Here is a 25,459-nt window from a genome sequence, read left to right as displayed (position 1 = left end):
AGTCATAGTATTAATTATAATAAGATCTCATTGATTAAAAATAATATATGTTAAAATAAACCCAACACAATTATTGTGTAGAAAAGATCTCAAATTTCTAGTGCTAGTTATTTTGGGAAAGGTAGGAGAGGGCTAGGTTTGTTGAGGGGGTTGTGGAGGCAAAAGGATATTTTAGTTTTATCTCTAATATACTAATATTTTAAAAAATAAATTCAGTGTATTTCATAATAATTAAATATTAACAACAAAAAAGAAAAACTATCTGGGACACATGGCTGGCTCAGTTAGTGGAGCATGTGACTCTTGGTCTTGGGGTCATGAGTTCAAGCCCTACATTGGAGGTAGAGATTACTTAAAAAACTAAAAAATAAATTTAAAAAAGAAAGAAAAAAAATCCAAACATTAAAAAAAGGGTTGCCACATGTATAAAATAAATTTTGAAGGTGGTGACGAATGAGAGTTAACATGTCTAGCCCTGGCAGAGAAAACAATTTTAGGAGCCTTACCCTGATTATCATTTCCTGACTCATTAGTTTCAAAACCATTAATAGTGCGTCGCATGACTGTAAATGCTGGAATCATCACAGTCCTCAGAAATTCAGGTAGCCAAACTGGTTTATTTTTTATTTTCCTCCAGAACAATGTTCCTGATTACCAGCTTTCAGTGACTCAAAGGAAACACTGATTAAAGTCAAACAACTTAATTTAACAAACATATACCGAACATCTATATACTTTTTAAAATATTCAGGACCAGGTGCACTGGGGTGGCTCAGTCGGTTAAGTGTCAGACTTCAGCTCAGAGCCTGGAGCCTGCTTCAGATTCTGTGTCTCCCTCTCTCTCTGACCCTCCCCTGCTCACACTCTGTCTCTTTCAAAAATAAACAAACATTAAAAAAATTTTTTTTAATAAAATATTCAGGACCATTTGGAATTATAGCAACAGATACTCTATTAGGAGATTAAATAATTTAGCTGCATAACTGTGTTTTCATCTTTAAAATATGTACAATTCACCTGAGATCTGGGGGCTAAGACAGTTTTTTTCTCACTGTGATGGCATCAGGAACAGCAGATGAAACATCAAGGACATCAGATGATTGCACTCCAGTATATCTGCCGTGCATAACAGGTAGCAGCCGTTACTACTACAGGCATGAGGCAGAGTTTATATCTCATCTTGCATGATTTTTCTTTCCACTAGGTCTTTAACTGGGATGGGTCTGGCATTTCTGAAGCTAGCATCCTACAAATACAGCAGTTAGAAACAAGAAAGAAATTTGTACACCTTGGTTGAGACACTCATAACCCAAGTAATGAGAAAAGCTAAGAATGGAATGACCTGTTGTATCAATTCATTGTTCTCCTAGTAGCTCCATTTGATGAGTCTTCATATGCCACTCCTTGAAATCTTTAGGTCTCCTTCAAAAGCTTCAAAAGCCTTGAGCCACATAACCTTCCTCTCCTCTACTGTATAACAGTATGATAAAAATGGTATGTATACCTTTAGGCTGCCCTAGGTAGGCAGTACGTATTGTTTTGTTATACTCTTACATGGAGTTCTTTCTATGAAAGTGTTTTTATTTTTTTCTATCAAAAAGGTTTTGTTTTTAATGTTTACTTCTGAGAGAGGGAGAGAGAGCGCAAGTTGGGGAGGGGCAAAGAGAGAGATGGGGACAGAGGATCTGAAGCCGGCTTTGCAATGACAGCAGAGAGTCGGATGCAGGGCTCGAACTCACGAATCACGAGTTCATGACCTGAGCCGAAGCCGGACACTCAACCCGCTGAGCAACCCAGGTGCCCCAGAAAGTGTTTTTAAAATAAACTGTTCACTCAGTAAAGAGGAAGAATAGGTTGAACTAGTTAAATATCCAATTATGAAGGATGTTACAATAAAATACATCTAAGATTAAAGAAAACAAAAAGAGCCACAATTCCTAATCTATAATTCTCATATCCAAAAAAAGCTCTGAAAACAGAAAGTTCCTTCCTAAATTTGGTGATAAAACTGACCTGATCTGAGGCTCTCTTTATAGTGTTCAGTTATCACACTTAGTGGTACTATTCATACATTCACCATAGAAACATTAGTGTATTTGAGAATAGGTACCACCTGAGACTCTTTTTTTTGGGGAATTTAAGTAAAATATATGTACTCCATTAGTTTTCTAAAATCTGAAGATTTTGATTCCAAAACACAACTAGACCTAGGTTTTCAAATAAAGGCTTGTCAAGCAGTATTTCCCTACACCATTAATGATACGGTGATTCTACCAAACCCAAAGATGGTTGCAATAAATATTTATATTCCATTGTATGCCATGAGGATGAATCACCAGGAAAAGAGAAAAGGCATGTTGGAACAGATACAGGCTGTTCAAACAATAAACAGGCTGCATCAAAAACTGACACAGGAATGATTTGGTAAGTGATGTGGCCATAAGACACAGTATAATTACCAGAAGCTATTAATGCAAAAAGAGAGCATACAGCACTGCTACTAACAGCTGTCTGCATAAAAATGGAAAGTCCCATTCTTTTGAAGCTTCTTTTATATATGGTGCTTTAGGACATTCTTATTTAGTAGTTCTCAACCTGTCTAAACATTAGAATCTCCTAGAGAGTTTTCTAAAAATAACCTATGCATGAACCTCACCTTCAGATGCTCAGATTTATTTGTCTGGAGGGGTCTTGGCAAATATTTTTAAAAACACCCTATGCCTGGATGGCTCAGTTGGTACAGCATGGGACTCTTGATCCCAGGGTTGTAAATTCAAGCCCCACATTGGGTGTAGAGATTTAAGAAAAACAAAAAACACCCTATGTGATTCTAATGTACAGCAAGAGCACTAAAATGTCCTAACACCGAGGCTCTACCCCAGAACAGATGAATCAGAATCCTTGGAAGCAAAGCCCAGACACAAGGTTTTTTTTTTTTTTTTTTTTTTTTTAAGATCCTCAGGTGATTACACTCTATACTCAAAGGTGAAAACCGATGCTTGAGACACACTGTGTTGCTTGGCTTAAGGATTAAGGATGTCAGCGTTGTTTTTTCTCTCCACTTCCCCTTCCCCCTCCCCTTCCCCCTCCTCTTCTTTCTCTCTCTCTCTTTTTTTCTTTCTTTTTCCTGAGTCAACACAGTTCTCAATTATCACTGTAGTAGAGCCACCAGTAAAGAATTCTTTTTTTTTTTTTTTACTGTTTATTTTTGACAGAGAGAGAGTGAATGAGAGAGAGAGAGAGAGAGAGCGAGCATGAAAGGGGGAGGGCAGAGGGCAAGAGGGAGACAGAGAATCTGAAGCAAGCTCTGCATTGTTAGGGCAGAGCCTGACTTGGGGCTCGAACTCACAGTGAGATCATGACCTGAGCCAAAGTCAGTCATGAGCCAAAGTTGGTCGCTTAACCAAATGAGCCACCCAGGCGCCCCACCAGTAAAGAATTCTAAGCTTTATCCACTCTAAAATAATAGTGGCTTAATTCAAGGAATCTCTCTTCAATTTCAATGCAAAAGAAGGGGGAGGGATGTATGGAAATCACATGAGAAATATTTTTAAATACTTTCAGCAACATGCTCACTTCAGCACATATACTAAAATACTTTGAGCAAAATAATCCATACCATATTAAACTCCTTTGGTGCACAGTAAATCATAGTGAAGAACAAAACTGAAAAGTAGAATTCATTTGAGTCTATATTGTACAGAAGAGCATAACTTAAGTACAGAAAAAGAAATCATAGCATCTTCCAGTGAATTCTAGGTAGCAAATAAAAAAACAGTTACAATAGTTTCCCAGTGACTCTAATTGTTCAGGATGCCAAAGTAAAACAAATTCTTATACAAATTTCAAAGAAAACTAGAAAATACATTAAAAAACATTAAATACAAGATAACTTCTCAAAGATCAATTGAAATAGAAGGTGCACATATCTTAGATATAAATCTTCTTTGCTTTTACTTAAAAAAGTATGCTTTCTAATGGTCATATGACAAAGACATTTACTTTTTTCCCATTACTAACCCTGAGAAAGGGAGAACAAATGTGGAGTAGGCCTCATAGCTCACTAAGAACCAAACTCCACACTTTTCCCAATTGTGTATGGCAAGTAATGGAGTCCAGGATTACACTTATTCAGAATTCCACATACACACATCAGTTTAAACCACCCCAAACTACAATTTGGGTAACTGTTACATGTGGCATTACACTTTTAGTCCCTATACTGGTTTAACGAGAACAAAATCTATTATTTACTCCATAGAAATTTTCAGTTCAGTATATAGCAATCTATATGGATATCATAGCTTCATTGCTCAAGAAGCTCTACTCAGCAGAAGAAAAATATGAATAAGTTCTGTGTATACTTATCTTTCACTACAAACATGTTAGCTGTTACAAGGGAGTTACGAAAGGAAAAATGTGGAATTTCATCACAATGGAATATGGGAAGAGCTGATATTTCCTCTTGCCATTGTAATTATTCTTTTTACAATGAAACTCAGAATTGCAAATTTAGCTGAATTTACCACAGTTTCAACCTTTGTAAATGAAATAAAGTTCACTCACTGGGCCAAAAATGGCAAGCAGCAGTTGGGAGCAAGAGGGCGATAAGGACAGAAGAAAACAGATTCACTGCATTGTTATCAAGAATCGGTTTCCCTGCTATGAACTTCACCTCATTCACTGGGCTGTTGACCACCATGCCAGTGCTTTCATCTAAACCTGGAGTAGAAAAGAAGCAAGTGAGGTGGAAAATCCAAATGACTTGATTTAAAACAAATAAGCTCTTCCCTTCCAAAGAATATAATCTTTGAAAGATTCTCAGCCACTTGAAATTGATTTCAGTGGAGGCGCGCCTGGGTGGCTCAGTAGGTTAAGCATCCTACTTTGGCTCATATCATGATCTCACAGTTTGTGAGTTCGAGCCCTGTGTTGGGCTCTGTGCTGACAGCTCAGACCCTGGAGCCTGCTTCAAATGTTTTGTCTCCCTCTGTCTCTGCCCCTCCCCTGCTCATGCTCTGTGTCTCTCTCCCTCAGAAATAAGATAAACATTTAAAACAAATTTTTTAAAAATTGATTTCAGTGGATAATTAAATGGTGAGAGATATGGAACCCTCGATTACAACAGACTTTTTTGAAATGTGATTTTCTGTACACCTTAATACTGTTCTCTCAACACTGCTGGAATTCCTTCACAGGTAGAAGGGAGAACATTAAAAGTAGAGAGGTCATGAAACCAGAAGACTAGGCCTGCAAGACCAATAGGGATCATGTCTTTGGCCTCGGCACTGGAAACCCAGGACCCAGCACGGTGCCAGCACAAAGGAGGCACACAAAGAATTAACGAGTTAATCTGTCCCACAGTCCACATTTATTTTTTCAACCCACTCAATATGATCAGAAACTTCCCCAGTTAGAGCCCAGTTTAGAATAAAACCTAGGTTCTTAAAAAAAACAAGAACAAACAAAAAAAACGTAGGGATGGAGGAGGGAGGGAGGGAGGGAGAGAGAGAGAGACAGAGAGACGGTGAGTCTGTGTGTGTGTGTGTGTGTGTGTGTGTGTGTGTGTGTGTGTGTGTAGTTACTGACCTTTACCCTGAACTAAAATCAGACTGCTTCCTCCTTAGTATCTAGATGAGACTAACAAATCTGAGAGAACAAACATTCTGATTGGTGGGGAGCGAAGCATAAGAGCAAGTAGATGATCTTGGCACATGAAAAGAAATAGAAGGACTGTACACAGAGAAACTTTCTCCAGACTCCCAGCTTCTTCACTGTATGAGTCAAAGGAGAACACATGGTTGGTCAGAGTGTGGAAGAAATACACACCTACCAGAATATGTCAGTATACTGACATGACAGGACAGCCTCAAAAGCAAAGCACAGAAAATTGTGGGGAAAACCAACTCTCCCATGTATCTTGAGTGGGGCTAAAAATTCAGTGGGGACAGAAAGCATTATGTCACAGTAGAAAAGTAGGTCATATATGTACAGAGTAAGAGTAGTACAATAATTCTTTCTCAAACAGACTTGTAAAACAAATAGAGGGTGGGCATTAAAATGATCTGATCCGAAATGTTCTGCTTTCCTGGGATTAGATAAAGTCCCATAAGCAAAAGTATCTGTTTCCTGCACTATCATATCCTCCCCACATAGCTTCTATTCATTGTTCTGTAGGACTAATTCTCTTTCAATTAATTTAACACACACAAAAATTAAAATCAAAATTGTGGAAAAGATTCTGTCCTATCATTCCTGGCCTCTCAATTTCCTCTTTGAGATTGTTTTCATGTTTTCTCCCCCCATATTTGTTCCATGTTTTCTCCCCCCATATTTTTTCCCATTTAATATACTAATAAGTTGCAATAATAAAGTGATGTTCTTACCAGTAAATTGCATTGTAGCTCCTAAGTATGAGTCTACAACTGATCCTAGTAATCCAGCCAGACCCCCAAATGCAATAATAGGCCACTGGGGAGCAGAAATGTCCAAATCATTAACAAAAACCAACTGTGTGAGGAAGTACGTGATGCCCACAAAGGTACCACCAAGGAGACTGGAGGCAAGGCCCACCACTGTGACCCCTCCATTGGTCCCTGAAGAAGAAACATAGATAAAAATAATCTGGTTAAAAATCAACAAACACATAAAATCAAGGAAAACAAAAAATTGTAGTACCTATCTTACTAAGACTAAAAGAAAGGGTTCTCTTTCATACAATCCAAAGCTCATAGCCTACTTAAAAAGAAGTCTTTTCTGCACATTGACTCCTGACATTATAAGCAGTGCGGGGGAATGGTTCAATGGAGCCAGACTGCCTGATTTCAATCTTCCTTCTGCCACTTCCAAGTTATGTGACTGTAGTGAAGTTACTTAACTTCTCTTAATTTCCTTGTTTGTTAGATGAAAATAATTAAAGAACCAATACACATGAATATTGAGAGTATTAAGGATGATGATAATGAGGAAGAGATAAAAAGGAGGAGGTGAGGAAGAAAAGGAAGAGGAGGAGAAAGTAGAGGAGTAAAAGACAAGGAGAAGGAAGGGAAGAAGATGAAGGAGGAGGGCAGGTGATAACAGAGACAAAAATGTAGTAGTCGTAGTAGCAGTAGATGATGATGATAATGGTAAGAGAACTGAGATCTGTGGTAAAGCACTAACCACATAACAGGTCCTCAAGAAATACTCTACTATTCCTTTCCTTTTCTCCTCTCCTACTGATAGGTCTCTGCATTCCTGTATTATTTATCTAGGACTTGCTAACATTTCCTGCAAATATTATTATCACCAATTTAACAGCCTACAGTAATTTTCCAATTAAGGGAATAACCAAAATTCTTAAAAGCCTCCTAGGTAAGAAACACAATCAATCGGGTTTTTTTTGTTCACTTTGTTTTTTTGAAGAAATTTAAATATAGACTCACCAACTGGAACTTTTTCCCAGGTTGTTATTAGCCTTGGCGGGCTTTTACTCAGAACGGTGCCAACTTCTGAAGCCCACGTGTCTCCAGCAGAGCAGGCCAGTGCAGCCAAGAGAGACAAACACATCCAGGAAGCAGTGTACTGCTTGGAAAAATCTATTGGGATTTCCCCAGGGCCATTTTCTATCATATACAGCAGGGCCAGCTCTGTAGGCACAGCTCCATTACAGAATACCTGAATCCAATTCCTCTGCCCGCCTACAAACAAACAAGTACATAAAAAGGACAAGAAATGTTTTCTCCTCAGAAGGGCAATCATGCAGTTACAGGAATTTATTTTAATGTTTAAGAAAACAAAAATGACTACAATTTTAAAAATGACTAAAATTGGATAGTACCTTTTTCTATATTCTATATTATTTTAGAATAATTAATGAAAGATTCTAATGCTTCTAAAATTCGCTGTTACTATTATGGTGAAGTAATGATAAACTAAATTAGGCTACTACTTAAAGTTATTCTCATCTAAAATTTATCTGTTTCAACAATCTAAACATGTTCTTACTCTAAGCTTATAGTATGTTAGGATGAAATAAAGGTTACTATTTTGAGTGATATCAAACAATTCATTTTACCTTCTTTGTATTCTGAATCTAGACGCTTCTTTATTTCTCCCTTCCATTTAGTGAGTTTTGAAGAAGAAAGGAAAAACATCAGCAAAGAGGTAAAAAAGCTGTAATTTGCAATGGTTAGGATAAATCCAACCACAAGTCCTGAAAGAAACATATACATACACAGAATTATATTTAGTCCATACATTAATGCTGTGAAAAAAGGAATGGATTTTTTTCAGTTCTTTTTCACATTAAACCTGAAATGTACATTTCTAATACATCTTCACTTTTACCAGTTCAGATATTACCAAGTAGTAAACTAAATGTTGGTTTCATTAAATTGAGAGATTTTTTTTAAACCATATTTTGACCTCCTTTCAAACTATCAATATATGAATGTATTACTGTAGACATTTTATTTTATAATCAAATTACAGAACACAATAAATAGCAGTGATTCACTATTAAGCAATATGTATTATATATGTTATATACAACATTTGGACAGACAGCTAGTTTGGAAAATTTCAAAGTTAACTGTGGATCTCTGTAGAGGTGTTAAACTGTGGCATCTTTCAGGCTTCTAATTTTTACATTTCCCCCTATAGTCTAGATCTTTTTTTCTACTTAAAGGCTAGCTTTTTGGCTTTTCAAAAAAGTTCTACATGCTCTCTTCTTGAGTCTCATAAACTATGGGAGAAGATATAGATAGTGTTTCTTAGCTATGTTTTCTTATGTAAATCTATGAAAACAGTCCTGGATTTTATGTGAAATTAAAAATGGAGTATTTTCTGTGAATGTGATTTTAGATTTTTCAACTTTTTCTTTGTTTCTTTTATTTGGGCAAAGAAGAAAGGGAACATCTTGCATTTTTCCATGAATGACCAATTTCAAGGAAGGCTTATCAGGAGAGCAAAAAAGAGGGAAGCTTACATTAAATGAAACAGAAAAGAAAAAAAACAGAAAGAAGGAAAGATGTACTCTTGATATTATAGCAATATGTAAAGAGGCCACTGAAATCAACTGCTAAATCAGTCAAACGTGCTTGAGACTTAACTTGTTGTAGGTTACTAAACTGAGAAATTATAAAGCCTGTCTCTCAATAATTCTATAAAGAAAATGCACATCTGCTGGAATTAGCTTCTTAAATTACTCAGATAATCCTTAAAGGCCTTTGTTAGAAAATTTGAAAATAAATGTTCTTATGAGAGATGCCTGGGTGGCTTAGTCAGTTGAGTGACTAACTCTTGATTTTGGCTCAGGTCATGATCCCAGAGCTGTGGGATCAAGCCCTGCACTGGGCTCCATGCTGAGCGTGGAGCCAGCTTAAGATTCTTTCTCTCCCTCCCTCTGCCCCTCTTCCCCATGTGTGTGTGCTCTATATAATAAAATAAAAATAAAAAAGAAATTGTTCTTAGTAGTAAAACTTGGTGGCTGAGATAGCAAAGTACCCTAGTTCCTATTACCACAATGGTTAGTAAATTCTACAACAATGAATGAGACAGAGGATTCTGGAAAGATGGGAGGAGTAGGAAGCATTAAGAATCTGTCTTCCCACCTAGACAACAATTGCACAGGCAGAATCTGTCTGACAAAACTTTTTTGGAACTCTGGAGTCTACTGAAGGCTTGTAACTTTCAAAGGAAGGCTTGGAAGGGAAACTGTAGTAATTTTGGTCAGTTTCCCATCACCACTCCCAGCCCCATGGCAGGAAGTACAGGAATTGCAGGAGCAGTCTGCACACAGGTTATGAAAGCCAGGGCGGACAATAAGGACTTGTCTTTCTTTAAAATTTTTTTAATGTTTATTTTTGAGAGAGAGAGAGAGAGAGAGAGAAAGAGAGAGAGAGAGAGAGAGAGAGAGAGAGAGAAAACGTGAGCAGGGGAGAGACAGAGAGAGAGGGAGATAGAATCTGAAGCAGGCTCCAGGCTCAGAGCTGTCAGCACAGAGCCAGATGCAGAGCTCTAACACTCCAACCATGAAATCATGACCTGAGCTGAAGTCAGACACTTAACTGATTAAGCCACCCAAGGGCCCCTGGACTGGTCTTTCAAATATGAGGATTTGTACTCTGATCAATGATTGCTGCTTCTGATAATGCAGATATAGACACAGAGGATGGCAGCCATTGTTGCACTCCACCCCTTACTGTTGCAAGCCCTTTCTTGCTAAAGGAACTTCCAAAGGATTTAAAGGGTTGATTCCAGCCTCCCTTCATTTCTGGTTTTCCTCATTTGGAGAGCCATACATTAAAGACTAGGACATTCGAAAGAAACTGAATTTACGGGGAAAATTAGAAAGTCACAGTGCATACCCAGAGAAAGGTATAGGCTCAGAAAAGACTGGGAAGACCTTAAGTTTACACCTTAGGGTGATCTCTGGCATAGAGACAGCCTGCAACAATCAAAAACAAAAACAAAAAAGAGCAAACCTTGGGGACAGGGGAAATTCTGATTTCCAGAGTTACCATCTTATTAGATTTAAATGTCTAGTTTTCAAGAAAAATATCACAAGGCATACAAAGAAACAGGAAAGTATGGCCCATTCACAGGGGAAAAAAAAAATCAATGGAGACTGTCACTGGAAGGGCCAGATGGTGGACCTACTAAGCAAAGACCTCAAAACAACAGTCTTAAGGATGCTCAAAGAATGAAAAGAAGACATGAAGAAAGTCAAGAAAACAATATGGGATATGGAAATGGTAATAAACAGGACAGAAATCTAGAGAAAAAACAAAAGGAAATATTGGAGCTGAAAACAATTCACTAAAGATTCAAAGGCACATTTGAGCCAGCAGAATAAAGAAATCAATGAACTTGAAGGCAGGCAAAGGAAATTATCCAGTCTGAAGAACAGAAAAAAAAGACTGAAGAAAAGTGAACAAAGCCTAAGGGACAAGTGGAACGACACACACGTGGGAATTCCAGAAGAAGAAAAGAGGACAAGGGATAGAGAAATTCTTTGAAGAAATAACAGCTGAAACCTTCCCAAGTTTTGTTTTGGGAAGTTTTCCCAAGTTTGATGAAAGACACACGTATAAACATGCAAGAAAGCAGCTTACCAAACTCCAAGTAGAATGAATTCAGAGAGCCACATTGAGACACATTATAATCAAACTGTTCAAAGACAAAGACAGTCTTGAAAGCAGAAAAAGGTAAGCAACTCATCACATACGAGTGATCCTCAGTAAGATTATCAACAGATTTCTTATCAGAAATTTTGGAGGCCAGAAGGCTAGAAAGCACAGGGCTGATATACTCAAAGTGTGAAAAGGAAAGAAAAAAAAAAAAAAAAACCTGTCAAACAAGAGGCTTAAATCTAGCCAAACTATTTTTCAAAAGCATAGGAGAAATTAAAAGTTTGTAGGTTATTGATGTTATGCTGGCAAAAATTTAAATGAAAATGTTGTAACTCCAGGATGTTAAATGTAATTCTTGTGGTAACCATAAAGAAAATAGTTATAAAATATACACAAAAGGAAATGAGAAAGGAATTCAAACATTCTACTACAAAAAATTAAACACAAAAGAAGATAGTAATACAAAAAATGAGGAACAAAAAAACTGAAAGGCATATAGAAACAAATAGCAAAATGACAGAAATAAGTTTCTCCTTAATTACTTTAAATGTAAGGGGCTAGGGGCGCCTGGCTGGCTCAATTGGTAGAGCACTCTTGATCTCAGGGTTGTAAATTTGAGCCCCACACTGGGTGTAGAGATTACTTACAAAAAAAAAAAATCTTCCAAAAAAACCCAAGTATGTGTAAGGGGAAGAAACACTCTAATCAAAAAACCTAGACTGTCTATGTGAAATAAAAATACATAGTCCAATGCTGTCTACAAAGAATGCACTTTAAAGACACAAAGGGGTTGAAAGTAAAAGGACTGAAAAAAATTTCTTCTCCTTCCCCTTCCCCTTCCCCTTCTTCTAGTATTTCCTTTCTTTCTGGCATAAGAAGATGCTCCAGGTTCTTCCCAAACCTAGTTTTCCCCAGCCCTGGAACCAGTCATTTCTCTGAGGAGCTTTGGTTCATTTCAGTGGCCAATCTCACAGTGTGCTCATTGCTACTGGGGTATATTTACTTTTTTGTGGACAGGACAAATAAATACATGCATACACATGAACATACAAACATACACACATGCACATACATGTGCACATCTACACATAGACACACATACATGTATTTTAGAAATCACAAGATCATACCAAGAGCTCCCATTACAATCCATCTCCACAGATTCTCTTGCCTCTCCTCCTTCCACATTTGTATGCCTCCTTCTTTGGTAAGAACCCCCCAGTTTAAAACAACAATGACAATTTCACTCATTTTCTCAATCCCCTATCACATCTAAAATTTGTAGACTTACTTCACTCTTACTACAACAAAAACAAACCACACCAAAAATAGTTCAGGATTTGTTTGCAATTCTCTTCTTCCCTTAACCCAAGACTGAAGGAATATAGTTAAATACTATGTTAAGTTTTCTCTTTTTCCCTCCAGTGTGCTTATAGCATTAATTTAAAATACAATTGGGTTCATCTGTTTTAGTTTGCTTTCAGTTGTAGATTTCCCCTTTTCCATCCTTTCTAATTTTATTACTTAAAGTATGTAGAATACTAGCATGATTTCAAAAGTCAAACTTACACAAAAAAGTATATTCAGAGAAGGGTCACTTCCTCCCAGGTCCCTTTGCCCCTCTGACTATATTTTGCTCTCCCTCCATTCTTTGTAGATAACAAACTTCATTATTTTCTAGCTTATCATTCCTGCATTTCTTTTTCGAAAGATACATATATATATATATGTATATATATATATTCATGTTTTATTTTCCCTTTTTTTTAATTTTTAAAGTTTATTTATTTCGAGAGAGACAGAGAGTGAGCAGGGGAGGGGCAGGGAGAGAGGGAAAGAGAGATCCCAAGCAAGCTTTACACTGGCAGAGCCCGATGTGGGGCTTGAACTCACGAACCACAAGATCATGACCTGAGCAGAAACCAAGAGTCAGTAGCTTACTGACTGAGCCACCCAGGTACCTCCCTTCTTCTTTATATAAAAGTAGCATTCTCTATTCTCTAAGTCCTTCTCAACTTAAAAGCACATTTTAAAAAAAGCTTTATTTATTAATCTCTGCACCCAATGTGGGGCTCAAACTCATGACCCCAAGATCAAGAGTTGCACGATGCTCTGACGAAGCCAGCCAGGTGCCCCTATAATCATATTTTTTATAATAATTTTTTATTGGGTTTTTAAAAAATGTTTATTTTGGGGTAGGGGTGCAGAGAGAGAGGAAAAGAGAGAGTTCCAAGGAAGCTCCATGCTGTCAGTGCAGAGCCCAGTGGGGCTTGATCTCGCAAATTGTGAGATCATGACCTGAGCCAAATCAAGAGTGGATGCTTAATTAACTGAGCCACGCAGGCACCCCTTTTATAATAATTTTTATAGTTCTCCTTTCAGGGAGAGAGTGTCCTAATTCTGCCTTTGAACACTCGGGTCAGTGGCACCCAAAAAATTTACATTTATTGTTAATTAGTCTCTCATGAGCTTGGCTGCTTTAAGTCTAAGTTTCCAGTTTAGAGTCGGTGTGTGAAAAAAATCCACCTGCTGGCCCTGCAGGGTTGGGGACCAGTTTCCTAGAATGTGATCATCACACCAAGGCACTGTTATCTTGTGTGGCCCTGTCCAGACTGCTTGCTTGTATTTCTAAGTACAAATTCTTCCATCCCTGTCTAACTTTATTGTTAACAATTTCCATTCTCAGGGCACGTGGATGGCTCAATCAGCATTAAGAGCATGTGACTCTTAGTTTCAGAGTCATGAGTTCAAGCCCCATGTTGAATGTGAGGCCTAGTTAAAATTTAAACATACAAAAAACCCCCCAAAAAACAATTTCCATTCTCTGTAACTTTTAAGATAAATATATTCGGTGTTGTCATATAAAGATTTTTTGTTAACACATTAAACAAAACTATTAATAGAAAAGATATTAAGCAGGTGTTAATATTTATTTAATAAATGAGTATGAAATAGTATCTTCTTAAATAACAGAACAGGGGACCAGGTTTTTATTTTTGTAGAAACTCTGATTAGCTCAACATTCAGATACTGCAACTAGTGAGACATTTATTGATTGATCACTCCAGAGATACTCAAATATTGGCATTTTACTCGTTTATCATGCTTAGTACTTTAAGTAGGCTCCACGACCCTGAGATGAAGACCTAAGATGATATCAAGAGTCAGATGCTTAACGGACTGAGTCACCCAGGCACTCCAACTTTAGTGCATTCTAATTTAAAGTGTAAGAAGTAGGGGGCGCCTGGGTGGCTCAGTCGGTTGAGTGTCTGACTCTTATTTTTGGCTCAGGTCATGAGCTCATGGTTTGGGGGTGTGAGCCCCAAGTTGGGCTGCCAGTGTAGAGCCTGCATGGGATTCTCTCTCTCCCTCTCTGCCCCTCTCCCACTTTCTTTCTCTCTTTCTCTCTCAAAATAAATAAACTTAAAAAAATAAATAAAGTGCAAGAAGTAGGGTAATGCTGTATAAAGTACTAACAAAGTACTTTAGCTCTGGAGTTGAACAGTCTGGAGTTCAAACTTTGGCTCCTCCACTTACCTCTGAATAACTAAATGTTTCCCAACTGTAAGCCTCAACTTTTCATTGGTGAAATAATAACAGCAATTCCTACCTCGTTGGCAGCAATAAATAATTTTTATAATATACTTATTATATTACCCAGATGTAGAAGGCCTTTAATAAATGTTAACTAATATCACTGGCAATAAAAGCAGCTGCAGTGGAAAAACCTATTCAACCTTGAAGTTTTTTTCAATTGATTTTACAGTATTATAAAAGTAGTACATAACTATTGGAGGAGAAAGCCAGAAATATGGAAGTATACATAGTAAATGTGAAAATGTCTCTGTACACCCCCACACTCCCATCCCTTCTCTATAGATAGTCACTATTAACAATTTGTTCCACTGTTTGTAAACAAACTCAGAGTAGGAGGGCCCTAAAACAACCTATACTGAAATGCTACCAGTCATCTACATCCTTTTTACTTCAACCACCTTAAAATACCACAGGAAGTGATCAATGTTCATATGGATGACAGGTTCAGAATGAGGAAATAAATCAAAGGCAATGTACTTTGAAAGAATGATTTCTTTCATGTAGTCTAAAAATATCTTGGAATTTTTTGCAACTGCTAGCTATGTCTGAACTCTTAAATTAGTAACTGCAGTTTCCAGTTCTAGATTCCATCTCCTGGAACCACCTCTGGAATCTCTGTCAGTAATAAAAACTGATATGAAAAACAAAAGGGTGCTCTCAAAGCACTTCAAGATTCAAGAATTATGGCTGCCTTCTGAGTTTTAAACAGGTAAATTCTGCACTTAACAGAGCCATAGGGGGAAGTAAAACAACACTGTCTACAAATGTCACTGATAGCAGGAGTAGAGTTACACCCCAAATTTCAACCATGGTGACCTGGGTATAAAAACCCTGAGAGGCAGAAAAGGGAAAGGCAGGACTAGAATTTTATAATTTAATCAACTCAAATATAATCAATTCTATCGTAGGTAATCTACTATAGAAAGACTGTGGGAATCAACAGAAGGCTCATTAGGCCAAAATAAAGAACATGAAGGCCAAAGAACCAGAAGTTGGCAGACTTGTTGAATTCCGTATAAGGGATGGGACCCTTTGACTGGTGGATTTGCAATACTGGAGACAGGGAAACTGAAGAACTCCATAAAAATCTGCTTTCTGTTCCTTTTCCTGCTTCTGTTCTTGCTAGGACCTGCACCCCCACTTTATACATGCCTCATAAAGCAAACAGTGTATATCCTCCTTGTAAGGGACAAGGAGTTAATGATTTCTTTAGAATAGATAACTTCTAAGGAAGGACCAGGTAAGAATGACCCGAGGAAGCCAGCATATGTGTATTCAGACCACTGGTGCTAGACATCTTGACCAAGGCCCCCTGGCTCCAAGAAATAACACCTGGACCCTCTTCTTTGTTCTAACTGGTTCCTGGATGCCTAAAAAAACACATACACCAGACCACAATCCTCATTAAAACCCCACACGCCAAAGATGGGACTCTCTCTCCTTTCCTTTCTGTGTCTCCCACTCTGTCTGTATTTGGACTCTCTCTATATCTTCCATAAACTTCACTTTCATTTCATGCTGACTCACATTCGATTTCTACCCTGTGCACAGTCAGGGATTCTCTTGGTTGGTCCTGTGTGACCCCCCTCTGGTCTTTAGACTCGGCTTGCTGGCATCATATAGACTGTTTCTCAGACTTAGTACTCACCAAAGAAAAGTTCTGGTTATAATCTTACTTCTCAAGTGGCCTCACTACAAGAATTGGGCATGCCTCAGCAGTGATGTTTTTATTCAGTCTGCAATCAACTAGTTCCATATATCTTTTTAAAGACATACTTTATTATTATTATTTTTAAAGTAAGCTCCACACCCAATGTGGGACTTGAACTCATGACTCTGAGATCAAGAGTCACATGTTCTACTGACTGAGCCAGCCAGGCACCCTGACTAGTTCCATATTAATCAGATTAATAAAAGTGGCATACTGATTGCTAATACCAGTCCCTTGTGACAATGAACAACATAAACTGGTTTTCTTAGGTCTTATCAACTCTGGGTACCTGACAGAATGAGGCTTCTATTTCAGAAATATCGATCACCAGATCTGAACAATGGTGACCCAAAAGAGGTAAGGCCACCCTTTGTAAGACCACATGGAATACAACCACTAGCCTTTCCAGACAATACTCCATTTATGTGTATTTCCATTACATTTACAATATATATTTCTGGGGATTAAATGCCTCAAACCTGGGGTGCCTGGGTGGCTCAGTTGGTTAAGCGTCCGACTTCGGCTCAGGTCATGATCTCACTGTTTGTGAGTTTGAGCCCCACATCAGGTTCTGTGCTGACAGCTCAGAGCCTGGAGCCTGCTTTGGATTCTGTGTCTCCCTCAATCTCTGCCCCTCCCCTGTTCACTCTCTCTCTCTCTCTCTCTCTCTCTCTCAAAAATAAATAAAACATTAAAAAAATTTAATAGTAAATGCCTCAAGCCCATCTTATTTATCTCTGTTCCCTAAAACTGTAAGTTCTCTAACAGTGGTATTCTTTTTAGGTTTTCATTTAAATTATAGTTAGTTGGAGTGCCTGGGGTCTTAAGCATCCAACTCTTGATTTCGGCTCAAATCATGATCTTGCAGTTCATAGGATTAAGCCCCGTGTCAGGCTCCATGCTGACAGCAAGGAGCCTGCTTGGGATTCTCTCTCTTCCTCTCGCTCTCAAAAGAAATAAAGAACCTTAAAAAAAAATAAATTCTAGTTATTTAACATATAGTATAATATTGGTTTCAGGAGTGTCAGTGGGATTTTTATCCATTTTGTTTACTACTAAATCCTAAGTGTCCAGGACAGTGCCTGGCATACAGGGAACCCTAACTATATATTTGTTGAATGAATGAATGAATGAGAAAAAAGAGTAAACCATTATGCCTAATAGTCTTGGTAGGTGAAATCAAATTTAAAATTGTCAAGTCAAAAAACTGATGACGGATTGTCCATTCTGAGCTCAAAGGAATACAATGACTAGTAATACTTCCTTAGAGTAAATCATTTACACAGTGCTTCCCAGTGCTTTATAATCACTTTCCCATATATTCCCTCATGTGATCCTCCTTATTCTAGAAATAATCTCTCTCAAAGAGATCAGAGGCCTCCACTTCAGTGTTCACCTTAAGCACTGCCTCAACCCCTCCTCTCTTCCATCATCACCAAGGTATGTGTTCCTGTGTCATGGGGGGCTCTTAACACCCATATCCTGAGGAAGTTCTGAAACTCTTCTCGATCCCAAGCACACTAAAGGCATGATATGGACAACCTTAGTAAAATTCCTATGACTGTGAACAGTAGTGGAAGGAAGACAATAATGGTAACTAACATCTATAAAATACTTAATGTGTGTGCCAGGTACTGTGCTAACCTTTGTACATGGATGGCTTCTCACAGATCAATGCTGTAGATAATATAATTTCTTCTCACTTTACAGATAGGCAAATGACAACACTGATGGTTTAAGTAATTTATAGTCATACTCCAGGATGGTATTTCCAAGTGCTATATAATTTGAACTAGCATTACAATTTTTTTTTGTTCTTAAGGGAAAAAAAAAGCTCCAAACAAAAGATACCAATATTCATGGAATGAAATGATTAGAAAAAAGAACAGAGGTTTTAAAACCAATGTACAGGGGTGACTGGGTGGCTTGGTCGGTTGAGCGTCCTCTTGATTTCAGCTCAGGTCATGATCTCACAGTTCCTGAGTTCAAGCTGCACATTGGGCTCCGTGCTGATACACACAGCTTGCTTGGGATTCTCCCAATCCCCTCCTCCCTCTCCTTTCTCCCCTCTAATAAATAAAAAAAAACATTAAAAAGAATCAATCATATATTTCCTAAGTACCTGTTATGCGTGTAACACTATTCAAAGAAGCATGGGACACAGAAGCATAAGATCCACTCCTGTCTTCTGGGAGTTTACAATACAATAGAAAGCACACAATAAATCACTAACAGTAAATGTTTATATAATGCTCTATAGCTTTTAAAAAATTTTTTTTAACTTTTTAATTTATTTTTGAGAGAGAGAGAGAGAGACAGAACATGAATGGGGGAAGAGCAGAGAAAGAAGGAATGCAGAATCCAAAGCAGGCTCCAGGCTCTGAGCTGTCAGCCCAGAGCCCAATGCAGGGCTTGAACCCACGAACTGTGAGATCATGACCTGAGCCGAAGTCAGACGCTTAACTGACTGAGCCACCCAGGCACCCCTAACGCTCTATAGCTTAAACAGACATATTGTCCCATACATTATCTTGTCTGAACCTCACCAATAAGCCCTAAGGAACTATTTCATAAGAGATGAAGAAACTGAGACTCCAAATTGTTAGGCAATGTGGTAAAATGTGGGGAAATAGGTTCTACTTACATAAATGGGTTAGAAAAAGCTTAGGGTGGAAAGCAGCTGCCACAGGGCAAAAATGCCCAATGTTAGCTAGCAAGATATTGTAATGGGATCACAAATACTTCCATCTGACGCCAATATACTATTGTACTTTGATCACAAACTCCACTTGCCCCCACACCCTTTGCTTCTTACGCACACAACTTAATGATTACTGATTGTTTTCTCCACGTTCACATGCGTAAGATCTTGTTTTCTTCATGTTCACCCACATGGGTAATATCTTGTAAGCTCAATAAATGCGGAGACGAAACCCCTATTTGGGGCTTTTGTCTCTTCCTGGACACAAGCCTCTCTTGTATTCAATTCTGCATCCGTTCTCTTGCTGGACAAGAGAGAACTCCAGACTCATAGTATGTGACAGCAAACTTCACTGAGATAGCAAGTGGAAGTCTCAGAATTCAAATACGTATCTTCTAATTCTAAATCAAGCTAGGCAGGAGAGGAATAGAGGCCCAAGGACTAGAAGGCAGGAAAGCAAATGGTAGCAGGAAAGAAACAAAAGTAGAGATCGGAAAAGGAAAAGCAGGGCAATATACAACATGGAAACCAGGGAAGACAGAATTTCAGGAACGACTTGCCCTTTCTATATGTCAAGAATGATAATAATCAAGGCAAGACTACTTGAGAAAGGACATTTTTAACAAAGCATAACTCTGTGTTATATTCAAACGGAGACCAAATTATTCACTTTAAGTGAGTTAATACTTCCAAAGTGCTAACAGCAGTGCCTGGTACACAGTATACGCAACATAAGCATTTGCTAAACAGATAAAACATAACCATTCCTAATACTGATTATATGGCAAGACAAAATATATGTCAATATGGTCTGTTAACTGTAATTCTCAAATACCCTCATGGGAGGGAAAAAAGTCCTTGAACAATGTTTCTCAATCATAAAGGAAGAGACTTAGCATGATTCTGAAGAACTGCCTGAAAATAAGCAGCCAATAAATGCTGGCTATGTCTATGCACTGAGCTAGGAACTTTATTGTGATTACCTGATTTAATTCTTACTGCAACCCGTAAGAATGAAATCAGAGGTAGATCAAGGATTTATAGGGCCTGGTGCTTATAAATTAAAAAAAAAAAAAATATATATATATATATATATACACACACACACACACACACATATACACACACATACACAAACATAGCTCTTACCTTTGTAAAATTTACAAAACCATAGGACCATGAGCATACACTGCTAGGGTTCTTCCCAAGGCCTTAGAAGGTACCACTGCAGTGAAGATGCCATGAAGTTTAAGCTGTATTAACTTCATGGTAGTTCTTTAGGTTGGATATTAAAAATCCCATTTCACTGAAGAGAAAACTAAGGCATAGGGAGGTTAAGTGACTCTCCCAAAGCCACAACTAATATTCATTTATTTTTATTTTATTTAACTTAAAAAAATGTTTATTTTTGAAAGAGAGCAAACATGTGAGCAGGGAAGGGGCAGACAGAGAGGGAGACAGAGTATCCCAAGCAGGCTCCATGCTGTCAGTGCAGAGCTGGACAGGGGACCTGAACTCACGAACCATGAAATCATGACCTGAGCCGAAGTCAGATGCTTAACTGACTGAGCCACCCAAGCACCTGCTGTAACTATCATTCAAATCCATCCTGCCTGATTCTAGCACTTGTTCTTTTACCCATCATGTTATATTGCTTCCATGAAGGCCTGCTCAAGTTTATAAAACTTTAAGAAACATCTGCTCTATGTGAATACAGTGGCAGCAGAGTGTGTTTACAGTGCTAAGTTACGCTAATGAGCAATATTTTGCAGGTTAGATAGGTGGCTTCAAGACCTGCCAGTTGAGGGGGATTCTCATGTCTTAGGATTTAAAACACTGCCAGGAATGAAAGTCTCAGTGTCATATCAGACCATGTCACCCCACTGATCTGAGGCAGGTGAGGCTCCACCTAGTCTGAAATAAAATCTTCACTGTGTCCCACAAGCCCCCTTAATTACCTGGCCCTTGCCTATTTCTTCAATTTTATCTCTCACCATTTTCCTTTTCTCACTATTTTCCAGTCAAATGAACTTTATGCTCACACCAAATAAGCCAGGGTATACGTCGGGGTCTTTTCCCATGCGATTCTGTCAGCCTGGAACCTGCTTCTCTCAGACTTTCTCATTGCTGGCTTCTTCAAGTCTCGGTTCACAACTACCTCCTTAGAGAAACGGGTTATGCCTGACCCTATCTACAAAAGAATGCCTGCATCCCCCAATATACACTCTTTATTATCTCAGTTTTTCTCACAAACTTTATTATATAAAAAGTTTAATGTATTTTGTTTGTTATCGCTTCTAAAGAATAAAAGTTCCACAAGAACTTGAAACCTTGTCCTTGTTCACAGTCGCATCCTCAGTTTCTAGAAGAGTGGCATATAGTAAGTGCTCAATAAATATGTGCTAAAAGAACAGATAAATGGCCTATCCCTAACTCAGTTCTGAAAAACAAATCTAGGATACTTAATTTGTACTGCTCTGCTTGAGGCTACTAATAGCGATTTCCAAGAACAATTCTTTCCACCAGTGCCTCTACTTTACACCTAGGAGTTCTCCAGCATTTCTGCCAGCAGATAATTTAATACAACTAAAGGAGCAGAATAATTAAGGAACTGAAAAAAAAATCTATCCTATTAGTCTACTTGACATCAATTACAAACATAAATTTGAACATTACACTGAGTATGTTAGTACCTGCAATTTTGACAGAATAGGAATGCTGAGCAATAAATCACTTTATCATTGTCTAAAATACATAACATTGTGACTGCCGTCTCATATATTTGGAATTTAGAAAACACGGTTTTAAATTATATTAGCAAGCACTTATTATATAGTTAACACTCAAAAGAAAAACATACCTCCTAAAGCCCCACTGTGGTCTAGACTTTTCTTCTTAAAGCCATTAGAGACAATCAAAACAGGAACGACAACGGAAAACAGCCAACGCCAAGGAGAAATAGGCTGTAAATTACCTAAAAATTATAAAGATAGAGCACAAATTGTGTGAAGCCTGCACATGTTAGTCCTGGCTGTAAACTCTGATTAACTGCATTCTGGATTAAAATACTGGCATAAGTAGGGAAACAGAGATGAAGTCACCAAAGTAAAATATGTTGAGACTTTTATATTTCCAGAGAGACAATCCTACTGGGGAATGACCAAATAAGTCCTGTCCAAGTTTTGATATTTCATACATATGTGGAGATTTGAAATGATTCTCTACAGTTCACCATTGTTTTGGAAAAGAGGCACATATTAAATCTCAAGAACTGCATAAAGCAAACTATTAACAGGATCCAATTATTTCACTTTCTGCCTTGTAGAGAGGTTTTTTTTTTGTTTGTGTGTGTGTGTTTTAAAGTAACATTCTCACAAGCTACACACCTCAATTCAACAATTAGCAACTGAGTTTTCCAAAGGTTGCATCCAGCTCACAGGTATTTTGTTTGGCTAACATAATGTTTTCAAACAATTGGAAGTTAATATTTAAGATTAGGATATTTCAGTGTAAAAATCCAGAACCTTGGCTTCTGTTGTAAAATGTGGAAGTTCAGGCTCACGTGGCAGAATTGACTGTAGTGGAGAGAGGCCTCCTCCCTTATACAGGCCATTGTTTTCCCCTTTAAAGTCCCCACCATTCCTGACAGACTCGTACACACAAGACTGAGTGATTACAGTAAGGAAAAATGTGAACTATTGCCTGAGCCCATGTTTCTATCAAAAATGGGAAAATGGAAGACAAAGAGGGCCAAATGTTCAACCAAAAAATTCTATTTCTGAAAATGAAAACTATTCCCATGTGTTTAAGATGCAATGATCATGTTCCTGGCCCCAGAGGGACGCTTGGGTTTCCAGATCCTGGTTTATTCCATTGAGTTCAAGCAATAGTTAATACTAGCGCAAACCAGAATCTTCTCCCATACCTCTCCTCCCTAAACCCTCATCCCCTACTGTGAGTCATTATGAACCAACTCTGAAAGCTTCTGAACCTTGAAGAATACCCATTCAATTATTCACATGTCTGCAGAAGGGTAAGTTCTGAGATGGCAATCGCTTTATCACTCTACTTTTCACTTTTCCTTTCAGCTGAACAATATTCCATTTTTATAGGGGTACCAAGGAATTTGTGTAAAGGCATACGTATGCTCTTAGGAGGCGTCAAAACTATCAAGATTTGAGTCCAGAGTACGCAATGTGGTTTCAGACTTTAAAAGGAATCTGTTCTTCTGAAGTGACTAAAACAGCAGACAAATCCTCCAACTCTCCAAATGTAAACATTATACCACCTTTCATTTTTACTCTGATTTTTTACAGGATACGAGAAACTGATAGTTACAAATATTCTTATTAAAAAATCACTGCAATTGTTTTACAAAACCATGTTTCATTTCACTTATTTCTCAAGATAGATGTAATAACTACATACAACATAAAAACATTTTGAAATAGGTTTAACTAGTATTATCCACAAGCTGTGTTTATTAAAGTTTCTAAAATGTTCAAGGCAGTGATTACATTTTAATGTTTGTAAATTCGGACCATGGGAGTTAAGTAAACACAACAGTTCATAACCACTCAGAGGACAGGAGTTTTGGATTTCATTAATGAGACTATTTTCAATTCCACCAATTAGATTATAGAAAAACAACTTAGAACATTCATACTTACCATAATAGGTGCTTGCAGTCATAGACATAATCCAGAAAGCTAAAGAAATGCAAATGATCAGGCTCAATATAACTATATTAGTGATCATCTTTATATATTTTTTGCATATATTGTCGTTAAGATCTGTCATGGAAAGTAAGGATATGAACGAGCCCCCGAGGGAGAAAATATACAGTGTTTTTAACTTAAAAAATCAGTCATTTAAGTTGCCATCAAAAAACTCATGTAGAGGCAACCATAAATGCGAACGTCTCCCACCGACCGAAAAAAAAAAAAAACCCTGAAACTATTTCCGGAAACTTCGGCAGGTGGAGAGCTGAAACTCCCGTGGGCGAGGTTAACACTTCACTGGAAAAGCAAAGCCCACCCCCGCAGAGTGCCGGTTCCTAGTCGGCGGTCACTTCACACCACAACTCAGCAGGGTGGAAAGCGACGGGAAAGCGGAATCAGCCAATCACTGGTCTTAGGACCGCGGGCTCCGCCTCCACCTCCCGCCCACGCGTCGACGCGAGCCGCAAAAAGACAAGGTGCGCAGCCAGAGCCCGGGTGGGTTCCCGCGGTGAGCCCAGCGCAGTGGAGCGCGGTCACGTCCCGACCGCTGCGCGCGCCGCTTCAGAATCCTGATCCAGCCCGCCTGGGCCGAGGTTCCCGGACCTCAGCCCCGCGGCGAGTCGCGGCTCCCTTTCCTGCGCGCATGCGCTGCGGCGCCCGAGACGTCGCTTAGTCCACGTGAGCGGTTTAAGGGCGTCTCCCAGAGGTCAAGCGGGGCGGACCCACTCAGAGGCCACCTGCGACCGGGGCCTGGTGGGTTTGTAATGCTTCTCAGAATACTGATGTCTGGAACCTTAGGTACTTAGGTTTGAGAGCATAGGCAAACACCGAATGCTGAAACCACTACCCGGGTAGTAATAGAAAAAAGGAATGCAAATAAATTTAGACCCCATAAGTCCGTTTCAAGCATAATCGAATACATTTTCATCTATAAAGAGTTTATGGCACATAATATTATGGATTTTTAGGGGAAGGGGCATATGTTGTGTTGTAAAAATTTTATGATTGAGAAAATTATTTAAGACGACACCATTTAGTATGTGGTGAACACTTGTAATTGCTAGAGATGTAAAGATAAAGTTGGACATAGTACCTGCTATTGAGCTCAAATAATTATTGTAATGACAGCATTTACATTGAGGAGATCTGTTCCTACACCAATCATACTTTAAGTGTGTGCATTAAGTCATTTAACTTAGAAAGCAGAACGTCATATTAACATTAAAAGTCTGAATCTGGTGGCTTATTTCGTGGTTTATTTGACATTAACATTTGTATGCCTTGGTTAAAACTAATTAATAATTACACTATATTTGAACTTTTTCAGTTAATTGCTGACAATGTAAGAAGAGGACGTAAATGAGTTTCAGATATACTACACGGATGTGTTTTAACCCAGAAAACGTTTTCTTTGAATAGTTTTTTTTAACTACTGAGTACTTTTTAAAAACACACAAGTCTAAATTTAAATAACATGTCAAAACAACATCCTTTCCTTTGGTAAGACATCGAATTAACTGATTAAGAACCAAATCTGTGAAGTAAGACTAAATAGTAGCGGCCTTCTTATTAGACCACTTGCATATATGGTCTTCATGCAGAAAATATGTGCCCA

At 38.2% G+C, this 25,459-nt stretch overlaps 1 protein-coding gene across 1 annotated transcript; it reads right to left on the bottom strand.

The window, feature by feature from the left end:
• Nucleotides 1-597: 597 nt before the first annotated feature.
• TMEM19 (transmembrane protein 19) lies at nt 598-23,932 on the bottom strand. Its single transcript, XM_015063622.3, has 6 exons — nt 23,794-23,932; nt 21,984-22,097; nt 8,057-8,194; nt 7,425-7,679; nt 6,387-6,596; nt 598-4,722 (listed from the first exon to the last, which is right to left on the bottom strand). The coding sequence occupies exons 1-6, from the start codon at nt 23,921-23,923 to the stop codon at nt 4,559-4,561; spliced, it is 1,011 nt and encodes a 336-aa protein (XP_014919108.1). The 5' UTR covers nt 23,924-23,932; the 3' UTR covers nt 598-4,558.
• Nucleotides 23,933-25,459: the final 1,527 nt, after the last annotated feature.

Source organism: Acinonyx jubatus, chromosome B4 (assembly GCF_027475565.1).
Source record: "Acinonyx jubatus isolate Ajub_Pintada_27869175 chromosome B4, VMU_Ajub_asm_v1.0, whole genome shotgun sequence".
NCBI classification, from domain to species: domain Eukaryota; kingdom Metazoa; phylum Chordata; class Mammalia; order Carnivora; family Felidae; genus Acinonyx; species Acinonyx jubatus.
Note: the sequence above shows the minus strand (reverse complement) of the source record. Positions and strands in the feature narration are given on the sequence as shown.